General features: G+C 44.1%; 1 protein-coding gene across 1 annotated transcript in view; it reads left to right on the top strand.

Annotated features, from left to right (window-relative positions):
- Window positions 1-12,329, top strand: part of PRTG (protogenin) — a 135,738-nt gene that overhangs the window by 94,495 nt on the left and 28,914 nt on the right. The window contains exons 12-15 of the mRNA XM_040968452.1: window positions 383-478; window positions 1,070-1,256; window positions 1,873-2,000; window positions 4,334-4,504. Of these exons, the coding sequence (XP_040824386.1) occupies window positions 383-478; window positions 1,070-1,256; window positions 1,873-2,000; window positions 4,334-4,504 (582 nt within the window). The remainder of the gene's footprint in view (window positions 1-382; window positions 479-1,069; window positions 1,257-1,872; window positions 2,001-4,333; window positions 4,505-12,329) is intronic.

The following is a 12,329-nucleotide window of genomic DNA, read 5'->3' as shown; positions in this document are numbered from 1 at the left end:
TTAAATAAACCACCCTCAACTATAAATACCTCAAAAAAAGTTCTTTACAGTGTATTTAACCTCATGTACACGGTCTGCCAAACAGTGCAAGGCTTTGCAAATCCAGACACTGAACGTACACGTGAGCTGGTGAAGGAGGAGCTGTGGTGCTGCTTTCCAAAGCCAGGTGTAGTGAACTGGTTGTTTACAATGCTGGCAAGGCCATGTGAAGGTGGACTGCTGACTCATTGCTCAGGTTCGGGAGAGACGGAAAATGCTCACTGTATTTGTAGCTGTTACACAGTCCAAAAAACTTGAAACCAGAATCAAGGAATGCTCCATCCACAGCCTCTGCCTGTGATTGGAGGGCTGCTCCTGATTATCATTGTTGGTTTCTCTCTAGACCCCAGAAGAAAATACCACGTGAGGCTGCTGGCTTATAACAACATGGAGGATGGCTATCAGGCCGACCAGACCGTCAGCACGCCGGGCTGCGTGTGTAAGTCGGAGCCACCTGGGCCTGTGTCCCCCGAGGCTGAAGCTGTCTCACCTGCCCCTTTCCATTTGAGGCTCATTCCTGTCTGGAGGGCTCAGCTGTTGCGCTTCTTCGTCTCCTTCATGTTGTCTGGCACGGTTGTCTTGAACGTATAGATAGATGCCCAGTAGCTAAGATATAGTACATCATAAGTCCAATTTTAATTTTACGCGCAGAAGACCATTGGATATTTGGTAAAAGTAATTGCAGAATATTTGGGTTTTAATTTTTCTTTATGAGGCTAATTGTTTCTCTGCATCTGCTGTTGAGTGTTGTTGCTGCTAAAATAGGCATCATTCTAGCCATACATCCACCACTGATAGTTTCACTTCCCTGTGCTTTTGCTTTCTAGTGTTTTCAGTATTGATGATATTTGATAAATTTTCTTATTGATGTAAGAGTCCCTTGGGTTTGAAAGACAGATGTCTAAGCCACCAAGACTTTGGTGAAAAAGTCCTAAAATCAGCCCGTAGGGTTTTCCGGGTTCTGCCGTTTGACTGCTTTGCATGCTAAGCCTTAGGTCACGCAGTAAAGGAATGCTGTCTCTCATGCTAGCTGTCCGAGATCGCATGGTGCCGCCTCCACCGCCACCCCACCATCTCTATGCCAAGGCCAACAGCTCGTCCTCCATCTTCCTGCACTGGAGGAGGCCTGCCTTCAGCACCGCCCAAGTCATTAACTACACCATCCGCTGTAACCCCGTGGGCCTGCAGAACGCATCTCTGGTTGTGTACCTTCAGACGTACGTAGCTTCTGCTCGTTGCGGTTTTGCTGTCTTCCCTGCTGGTCTCGTGCCTCCTTCTGCCCTGCTTGGGCCTCATTTGTTTCAGGACTGATCTCTCCAAAGGCTGGGAGTTTGTCATCTTTACCATATTCAGTTCTGAAAACTATATTTTTGGACCTGAGTGTACGGAAGTAATGTTTTTCTGAGTGTCTTGTAGTCAGTGTGGATAAGATGCTGTTCTTAGTTTGAAGTGACCAAGTATAATAAATTAAAAAAAAAAAAAAGACATTTTGTGCTGGCATCAAGAGTGCTTTCAATTGTGTCGTTCTATTTTCTAGGTTTAGAGATAGAGATGTGCCCATCCCAGCTGGTCTTTCCAAGAATGACTTGACTTCCTACTTTAAAGGAAATGCCTTTGTGTTAGGACGTTTCAGTACTGTGAATTTTCTAGTTTCCTGTCAGGCAATGTGTAATTAACAGCAAGTGTCATAGTTTAAAATTGAGTTTAGAATGTTCTGCTGGCCTCCAGCAGCTGAATCAGCACGGTATACTTTATCTGTTGCTTGGAGGGACTGAGACTGTGTGAAAGCCAGTGCGCTCCCAGCACTAACACTGGCATTGCCCGCCATTGCAGGTCAGAAACTCACATGTTGGTTCAAGGTTTAGAATCAGACACCAAGTATGAATTTGCTGTTCGACTGCATGTGGATCAGCTGTCCAGTCCTTGGAGCCCTGTGGTCTACCATTCTACACTTCCAGAAGGTAAAGACAGCACTTTTCTTTATGGCTGTTACCTTTTTTAAAAACTTCAGAACTATTAAATGTATTTGTCCTTTTGGAGGGCTGCCCTGATCACGCTCATCACTGACTTGTGTAGATGAGGATACTTCAAAGAGTTCATGGAAAGTGGAATTAAAAGATAAATATATTTTGGTGCAAAAGATTGAAATCTAGGTATACTTTTTTCACAATACACTTATGATATTTTTAAATACTTTGTATTCATGGGTCTTTAAATTTTTGTATTTAAATGAATGTATTTTCACAAATACACATGCACACATCTAGTAGCAACATTTTTTAAAAAGGTTTGTTTTTATTTATTTGAAAAGCAAAGTGACAGAAGGGAGAAGCAGAGAGACAGAGAAAAAAACCTTTTTATCCAGTGTTTCATTCCCCAAATGAGACCACAGTGGGCTTGGCTGAGCCAGAAACTCTATCCTGGTCTCACACACGGGTGACAGGAAAACAAGTACCTGGCCATCTTCTGCTGCCTTCGCAGCATGTGAGCAGGATGCTGTATTGGAATCACTGCATCTGGGACTTGAATCAACACTCCAGGATGGAATGCCAGCATCTCAAGCGACAGCTTAACCCACTGTGCCGCAACACAGCACTGACCCCATACTTACCTTTTACTGGCATTTGCATGAACTTTTTGAAGTACTTTCTTATGTATTTTGTGCCTGAAATCTTGGAGTTTCTTTTCCTTTATCACATTTAAAGTATTTCTTTTTTAAAAACTGCAGGAGGGTTTAATTTTGGTGTCTGTTAAGGAAGTTTTCTTTTTAAGTCAGGAATGCTCTTCATGATGGTATCCAAATGGTTTCAGTTGGAATTCAGTGAATCAAGCAGTTGTTAACGACCGTTGGAGCCTGTATGGGAACCCATTTCTCTGTGAGTTCCAGAGAAACTGAGCACTGATTGCATGGTGACCTGTGCCCCTAGCGAAGATATTTCATGTCTCGAGTCCTAATGAGGGTGAAGGACTGAATGATTATCAAGGACCATTCCTGGTCTGTCTTTATGCTGAGAAAAAAAAAGCAAGGGACACTTCTCTCAGTGAGCACAGGAGGTCCTTGCCGTGATTTTGGCAATAGCTTATGCAAAACATGGTGCTGAAACCTTTGAACTCCTATAAAACATACAGCCAACTAAAATTCAGAGATTTTACTACTTTCCACAGGTGTCAGACTTAAGCCTGCCCTTATGAGGGACTAACTGAATGTTTTGGTCCCAGAAGCTTCTCTTTGGTGTCCTTCCAAATCAAATGACATTAATGTTACATTCATTTCAGTAGGAACTGTAATTTAGACTCACTGTGGTGAGGTAGAGCTTATTAATATCAATGGAATTGTGAGCATTTCTAGTTAGCAATTTAGCAAAATGTATCACAAATCCTAAAAATGCAGTCCTTTGATTTGTTGATTTCCCTTCTAGGAATATGCCATCTCTTTTATGTTTTTTTTAAAAGTCTTTATAAAATGATATGAGCTTTCTGAAAAAGAAAAATATTCGCACCAGTGGACATGATTTTGAGATTTTTAAAAATAATTTATTGGCCTGGTGTGGTTGCCTTGCGGCTAAATTCCTCGCCTTGAAAGCTCCAGGATCCCATATGAGTGATGGTTCTAATCCCAGCAGCTCCACTTCCCATCCAGCTCCCTATTTGTGGCCTGGAAAAGCAGTTGAGAATGGCCCAAAGCCTTGGGACCCTGTACCCACATGGGAGACCCAGAGGAGGCTCCTGACTTCAGTTGGGCACAGCACCAACCGTTGTGGCCGCTCAGGGAGTGAATCATTGGACAGAAGGTCTTCCTCTCTGTCTCTCCTCTCTCTATATCTGACTTTCCAATAAAAAATAAATTTTTTAAAAAATTGATTTCCTCATTTTTGTTTTTTTTGAAAGGCAGAATTTACAGAGAGAAAGAGGTAGAGAGAAGGTCTTCCACCCACTGATTCTTGCTCTCCAAATAGCACAGTGGCCGGAATTGAGCTGATCCAAAGCCAGGAGCTTCTTCCATGTCTCTCGCGTGGGTGTAGCTTCCCAAGCACTTGGGTCATCCTTCACTGTTTTCCCAGGCCATAAGCAGAGAATTGGCTCAAAAATGGAGCAGCTGGAACATGAACCTGCACCCATATGGGATGCCTGTGCCACAAGGCAGCGGATTAGCTTGCTGTACCACCGTACCAGACCCGAGGTTTTAAAATTAGGTTTTTCTGGCTTTCCAAACTTTCCATCGGTCTGTCAGCCAGGGAGAGGTGTGTTTATCCATCATTTTACACCAGTAATACAGTATATTTGCTCATATCAGCACCAGCAGATTCACCAGTGGGAGTGAAGATGGCACCCATTGAAGATGACACTGCTCTGGGTTCTTGGCAACCCCCTGAGGGCCCAGAGACGGTTGTGACACACCACACTATCCTGTATGCATCCCAGAAGGCCTGGATTGCAGAGGAATGGCAGGTCCTTCACCAAGAAGGTAATTAGGATCCCAGGTGATCCAGGAGGATGAAAAGTTAGGTTGTTAGCAATAAGGAAACAAAGGGAAAGAGGGTGTAGAGATTGTTTTGAATTTATATTTTCATGTACGGGATAATGACCTGTTTTCAGAATGATTCCCGTTTCAGGTGACAGTAATTTAGCACAGAGCTGAAGACATCCTGTGTTAGAGTGTCTGGGTTTGAGTGCTGACTCAGCACCTGATTCCAGCTTCATTCTAAGACAGACTGAGGGGCCAGATGGACTCCTGCCACCAGGGTGAGAGGCCTGGTTTGAGTTCCTGGCTCCCGGCCCAGACCTGCTTGTTAATGAGCATTTGGGGAGTGACATAGCAAATGGGAACTCTCCCTAAACATTTCTCTTTTTCTCTCTCCTTATCTCTTAAAGAAATAAAATAAAAACATAAAACTTGAAGAGAACGGCTCCTGTTTCAGAAAGACCACCTTCCCTGTAGTCAGAAGAGGTTTGCCTGAGAAGGAGTGAGGACAAGAGGGCTGTTGAAGGCTTGTTGGGCAGAAGATAATTGTCGTGATCTAGGAGAGAGGTGATAAAAGCTACGTCAGGCTGGGCCCAGTGGTGTGGCCTAGTGGCTAGAGTCCTTGCCTAGAACGCATCGGGATCCAATATGGGCGCCGGTTCTAATCCCAGCAGCTCCACTTTCCATCCAGCTCCTTGCTTGTGGCCTGGGAAAGCAGTTGAGAATGGTCCAAAGCCTTGGGACCCTACATCCGTGTGAGAGACCTGGCAGAAGCTCCTGGCTTCAGATCGGCACAGCACTGGCTGTTGTGGCCACTTGGGGAGCGAACCATTGGACAGATCTTCCTCTCTGTCTCTCCCCCCTCTGTGTATCTGCCTTTCCAATAAAATAAATAAATATTTATTTTAAAAAAAAAGCTGCCCCAGGGAAGATAAGGATGGAAATGGAAAGAAGAGAGTGAAAGAATGAAGGAGATGAAGCTAACAGAGCCTGATACTGTATAGAAGAAAGGCAATGAGGGAGAGAGTTGTGGGTACTTACTAGGTTTCTGGCAGTGATGTGCCTTATGCTAGAGGAAGAAATACTGGAAAATACCTGGTTTGAGGAAGACCTTTGAACTGCTACTGAAATGACCCACAGCCAAAGCAGCAGCCTGCTGTGAGCGTCAGTATCCACTGATGCATAAGACAATGAATTAGCCTTACATTGTTAACATGACTTAACTTTTAATTAAAGAAACTGGATCCTAAAACTCCAACGTTCTTAGGGACTGCATTCAGCATTAGAACCTTTTAAAAACTCACCAGTCATTTATTTGGACCCATTCCATGAATCTGTTCTGGGATGGACCACCACAGGAACAGAAAAGCATCATTTTTATGGCACTTCCTTAGGTCAGACGTCTGTGCTGGGAAGAGATTTGTCTGTCAAGCAGTTAAAAGCGTAAACGGCTTCCAAGAAGCAGATTTGTTGGCCACCTGCACGTTCTGGGCACAGTGTAGTGTTGGGCATGGTGTGTGCACTTTGCCTTTCAAGGGGAATATTTACTACATTAAGAAGATAAACTTTAGGGCCCGGCCGTGTGGCGTAGCGGCTAAAGTCCTTGCCTTGAACGCGCCAGGATCCCATACGGGCGCCGAATCTAATCCTGGCAGCTCCACTTCCCATCCAGCTCCCTGCTTGTGGCCTGGGAAAACAGTTGAGGATGGCCCAAAGTGGTCACTTGGGGAATGAATAATTGGACGGAAGATCTTCTTCGCTGTCATTCCTCCTCTCTGTATATCTGACTTTCCAATAAATAAAATAAATATTTTTTTTAAAAAAAAAAGAAGATAAACTTTAGAGACATTAATGTGTTCATAATGTAAAACCTTTTGCAAATTTGTAAAACAAGCAAATGGTAACTTTACTGAAGATTTTTTTTTAAGATTTGTTTGAAAGCAGAAGAGCAGAGAAAAATATTTTAACTGCTAGTTTACTCCCCAAATGCCATGAGAGCCAAGAGCCAAGAACAACATTAGATCTCCCACTTGCAAGGTAGGGACCATCATCCACTGCCTTCCCAAGTACATTCACAGGAAGCAGAATCTGAAGCAGAGTAGCTGAGAGTCGAGCTGGCACTCCAGTGTGGAATTAGGGTATGCCAGTTGGCAGTTTTACCTGTGCCACCATGGTTGCTCTTAGCTGGAGTCGAGATAGTTGTATCTTTGTGGGGTTTTTAAAATTTATTTTTTTGGGCCCGTGCGGTGGCACAAGTGGTTAAAGGTCCTCGCCTTGCACGTCCGGGATCCCATATGGGCGCCGGTTCTAATCCCAGCAGCCCCACTTCCCTTCCAGCTCCCTGCCTGTGGCCTGGGAAAGCAGTCGAGGACGGCCCAAAGCTTTGGGAACCTGCACCCGCGTGGGAGACCAGGAAGAGGCTCCTGGCTTCGGATCGGCATAGCATCGACCGTTGCGCTCACTTGGGGAGTGAATCATCGGACGGAAGATCTTCCTCTCTGTCTCTCCTCTCTGTATATCCGCCTTTCCAATAAACAAAATTTTAAAAAAAAAATCTAAAAAAAAATTATTTTTTTAAAGATTTATTTATTTATTGGAAAGTGAGATATACAGAGAGGAGGAGAGACAGAGGGAAAGATCTTCCATTCATTGATTCATTCCCCAAGTGGCCGCAACAGCTGGTGATGTGCCAATCCAAAGCCAGGAGCCAGGAACTTCTTCTGGGTCTCCCACACAGGTGCAGGGTCCCAAAGCTTTGGGCCGTCCTCGACTGCTTTCCCAGGCCACAAGCATGGAGCTGGATGGGAAGGGGAGCTGCTGGGATTAGAACCGATGCCCATATAGGATCCCGGCGCGTTCAGGACGAGGACTTTAGCCGCTCGGCCACACCGCAGGGCCCTTTTTAATTTATTTTTAAAGATTTATTTATTTTTATTGGAAAGTCAGATATACAGAGAGGAGAAGGAGAGACAAAGAGAAAGATCCTTCACCCAATGATTCACTTCTCAAGTGGCCACAATGGCTGGAGCTGAGCCAATTCGAAGCCAGAAGCCAGGAGCTTGTCTCAGGTCTCCCACACAAATGCAGGGTCCCAAGGCTTTGGGCCGTTCTCGACTGCTTTCCCAGACCACAAGCAGGGAGCTGCATGGGAAGTAGGACTGCTAGGATGGGAACCAGTGCCTATATGGGATCCTGGCATATTTAAGGGTAAGACTCAACTGCTAGGCTACTGCACCAGACCCTAAATTAAAAAAAAATTTAAGATTTTATTTTTATTGCAAAGTCAGATTTACAGAGATAAAGACAGAGATCTTCCATTTGCTGGTTTACTCTCCAAGTGGCCGTTAATGATCAGAGCTGAGCCAATCTGCAGCCAGGAGTTTCTTCTAGGTCTCCCATGTAGGTACAGGGTCCCCAGGCTTTAGGCCATCCTCTACTACTTTCCCAGGCCATAAGCAGGGAGCTGAAAGGAAAATGGAATTAGCCAGAATATGCACTGGTACCCATATGGGATCCCAGTGCATGCAAGGCGAGGAGTTAAGGCCAGGTCCATATATTTGTGTTTAAGCAGAAGCCCCACTGAATCATTTCTTGGTTACTGAAGATACTTGAAAGTAAGAAGTACTTAGCAGCAGCACAGTTTTATAATTGTGTCAACTATTACTCCCTAACCACTCTGAAACTTGACACAGTCATTTTGTTCTCTTCCATTTCCTTGAATTGGCAGTTTTGGCTGGAATCATGTGGGCAGTTTTTTTAGTCTCTCATGAGGCTGTAGGCATCTTGCAGTTTTGATAGGGTTTGAGTAGCCCGAAAACTGCAAGAGAGGCATTCGGAATCAGGAAAAGGGAGGGAGCCCCATGCACAAAGGTTTCTAAACCTCTGTGTCATGTTTGCTAATGTAACCTTGTAGCTGAGCAAGTCATATGGCCGAGTCCCAGAATCATGGCAGAGTAGGCTGCCCAAGGGTGTGAACAGGTGGAAGGGTCGTTCAGAGGGCCTTTGGAGTCTGCTGCAGCAATCTGAAAATGTAAAATTTCGTTTTACTTATTCAGTTCCAAACTTATTTATTGGCACAATGCCAATAAAGTAGGTGTCTTAACTGTTACTAATAAAGAATTTGTGTCATATGAACACATATACTTAAGGTCTTCATTTTTACCTGCATGAAAGGAAAGGAAACAGTATTTTGTTTTGGCTTTTTTTTTTTTACATGTTGTCATTTATATATTTGAGACAGAGCTCAGAAAACAGCATTTTGCCTCATTGATGGCTCAGTGGTGAAATGGACTATAATTGCAGGTTTTTATATTTGTGTCAGCCTTTCTGTAGTGATGCACAGGAAAACGTAATCTAGGTGCTGCTTGGTGCAATTTTCAGAAACAGTCTCAGTGAATAGCTTTTGTCCTTTGTTAAATGTAGGGAACCGTTTTTCATAGCTTATGCTGGCGATTCAAAGAGAACAAATGAACAGTGTAAGTAAAAAGCAATTGTGTTTACTTTTTGAGAGAGAAAGAAATATAAAGGATTTGACTCACCCATGTTTGAATGAAAAGCATTGACTACAACATGGCATTTAAAGTAGCAAAAAAGTAAAATTATATGTCTGATCATGGCATGTTTTCAGAAGGTACTATGCATACGGAAATAGAAAAAGAAGAGAGAAGATGGCAACTCCTCTTACCCACATGCTTGTTAATATTCTCTATGTTCTTATACATGCTTATGTACATATTTAATTCAAAAACTAATAACAAATGCAGTAATCTATTTTATGGCTCAAAATATTTTTTAAACGTTTTTGGTGAGTTTATGGCACTTGTGACTAAAATGGAACATGAGGCTAGGGTTGAGCAGAAATAGGAAGCGTGGGTCAGAACCTGCAGCCTTTACCTGCTTGGGATGCAGTAGATCAGCACAGAGTACTCAGGCTTATTTTCAAGTAGGAAAGAAGTCGTACTCTATCCCAATCATTTCTGAGCTTTGCTCTTGGTATATTTCCTGACTGCAAAGATGCCCCTTTAAAAAAATTAGTTTCACAATTAAGGAAGTTTGAGAAATGTAGTATACCTGATTTCTTATTAGAGAATCACATTGAAAAGTTAGAAGGAGAATCTATCCTGTCAGCGTTCCAAATAAGTTGTACTACCCGTGGTAGGAACATTCTCATTTATTAAGCAAATTCTTTCTCTGTGGTCTTGCATGCCAGGCTCAGTTCTAGGCAGTGGCAGTACCACAGCACATAATTAAGTTCTGCGCCATTTCCCATCCAGCTGCCTGCTGTGTGGCTGAGAAGGCAGTGGAGCGTGGCCCAAATCCTTGGGGTCTCTGCCACCCATCTGGTACAGGCTCCTGACTTTAGTCCTGCCCAGTCCCAGCCATTACAGCAGTTCTAGCAGCTGGAAAAATTTCAGTCAGTGAATCCCTCTTGCTCTTCTCTCTCTGCCTCCCTCCTTTCTTCTCTCTCTTACCTCTCTCCCCTCCCTCCCCCTCTGTAATTCTGCCCTTCAGATAAACCTTAAAAATAATGTGCGCGTCAGAAGGAGGAGAAAAAGAGTCAGAGGTGAGAAGGGGGAGTTACTTGTATCAAGTGTATACACTTGGGTCAGACACTTGCCAGTGATAATTTAATCCTTAGGACAATTAAATGGGGAGGAAGCTATTGCCCCCAAGAGGAAAGTACAGTACGGTAATGGGCTCCAAGTCACGTATCGCTTAATTGATAGCATGCCAGGTTCTCATCCACATGCCACGGAGCCTGTTACACTGTCTTGCTTGTGAAATTTCTAATCTGGCTGAAGACTCAGATGTCTGTCATAAAGGGTAGATTGAAATAATCACATTAATTGAGACTGAGACATTCCACTGAGTGAACATCGGTACAGTCAACTCTCCTTAGTATTTGGAAAACGCTTTGAGTGTGTTTTTGGGAGAATCAGAATGAGCTGTTCTCTTTTTCCCAGTCCCCCTTTTTCTGAGGATGAGGGAAGTGTGTATGTCACACTGAAGACCCACCACTTGGAAAATTTAAATTGTACCAGAGCACTTTGTATTTCTGTTGCTGATGGCTTTTTGTGAAACATTTTTTTTAATTAAATATATTATGATGATAAAATGAAAACCTAATTTGTATCTCTTGGTGAAGAAATTGAAATGTCCTTCCCCTTAGTTCTTTGTACTGTGTCACAATACCTCTTTGTTTTTGAGTGCATCTGCTTAAGAACTTAATCACAGTGGAAAGACTTCAGATTCTAAATAGGGGGTTGCTTAGTTTGTCTAGCAGTTGTGTACTCAAGTAGCTCAAACTCAGTCCCAGCCAAGCTGAAACCAGAGAGCGTGAAAACAAGTGCTGTGGGAGCTGCTGGCCTTGATTTGGGAGGTGTGGCTGCCCCCTGCTGTGTGACCTGCATAGGTAGCCTTTGTGTCGCAACCTCGGCTCTAAGATCATGCAGTATTTCACTTGCATAATGAACTATCTTCTAGCAAGTGTGCTCTGACAGCTGGCTCTGGCCTGAAGGTGATGCCTTCAAAGCAACTGTGAGGGTACCTTGAGTTAGGAGGAGATGAAACTCCCATGGGAGGCAGTGCTGGAACAAGTACCTGTTGACTTTCTGTATACTAGAATTAATTCCTAGAGTGAAAATCTTTTGTAAGAATATTTCAGTGCAGCAATGAAACAAGAGCAGAGAGACCCTTCAAGCAGTTATTAGTGCCCAAACAGGAATCCTCCCTGGCAGTCCTGCCAACAATAAACCAAACAGTACAGTACTCCTCCAGATAGGAAGTGTCGTCTGTGAAATGGTTCCTTTTACAGAAACATGATCTTGAGTAAATCCTTACATGGTTGCTGGTGGGGTTCTGATGCTATGGGATGCTGTGACTCCTGTCAGTACTTGCAGAGGATGTGAAATTCTCATAGAATTACCTGTACTTCTCAGACTCCCGTGTTCCCACTTACTTTATCCCTACTGTGCAGCCACCAAGACGAACAAGCTGCACCACCCAGGGGCTAAGGGCCAAGTGCGTCTCCTGGAAGCAGTCAGCCATGCTGTCTGTGGGACTCCAGTTGAGAAGAGCTTGGTTTTCATTAGGAATTTTCATCAAAGCCCAACAGCCTGACCAGAGAGAGTTGTTTTTCCCCATAAAGGCAATTGGAAAGGAATCTTCTAAAAGATTTTATTTGAAAAGCAGAGTAACAGAAAAAAAACTTTCATCTAGTGGCTTACTCCCAATGTGGCCACAAGAGCTGTGGCTGGGCCAGGCTGAAGCCAGGAGCCTAAGACCTCCATCTGAGTTTCCCACATGGGTGGCAGGGGCCCAAACACTTGTGCCTCCTGCTACTTTTCCAGGCACGTAGCAAAGAGCTGTTTTGCAAGTGGAGCAGCCAGGCCTTGAACTAGTAGAGGATGTGATAGGCAGGGACTTAACCTACTGCGTCACAGTCAAGATCCTGGAAAATGATGTTGAAAGAGGCACCTTCCCTTCACACAGTGCTTGCTGCTTTCCCGCCATGAAGGAAGCCTTTGCCCATGGGGTTACTTAGGGGCCCCCTTTTTCTTTGGAGAAGGGAAGAAAGACCACCTGCACTTGATTCAGGATTAAGGGCTCTTCACACCACAGAGGAGACTCATTCCGTGCAGAGTGTGCTTGCAAACAAAGGGAGAGAGACAGAGCAGGGCAGTGCAGGGCAGAGTTAAAAACAACACGGTAGCTGCGAAGTCAGGGAAGGTGGAGAAAAAGGCTCTTCTGCTTCCCGAATCCTGTGCTGCTTGAAAGGGTCTAGGGACCAGCAGCATGGGCATCATCAGACGGCTTGTTCCATTGCAGA

This window comes from Ochotona curzoniae, unplaced genomic scaffold, assembly GCF_017591425.1.
Source record: "Ochotona curzoniae isolate NIBS_2020 unplaced genomic scaffold, NIBS_Ocur_1.0 scaffold_4701, whole genome shotgun sequence".
NCBI lineage: Eukaryota > Metazoa > Chordata > Mammalia > Lagomorpha > Ochotonidae > Ochotona > Ochotona curzoniae.
Note: the sequence above shows the minus strand (reverse complement) of the source record. Positions and strands in the feature narration are given on the sequence as shown.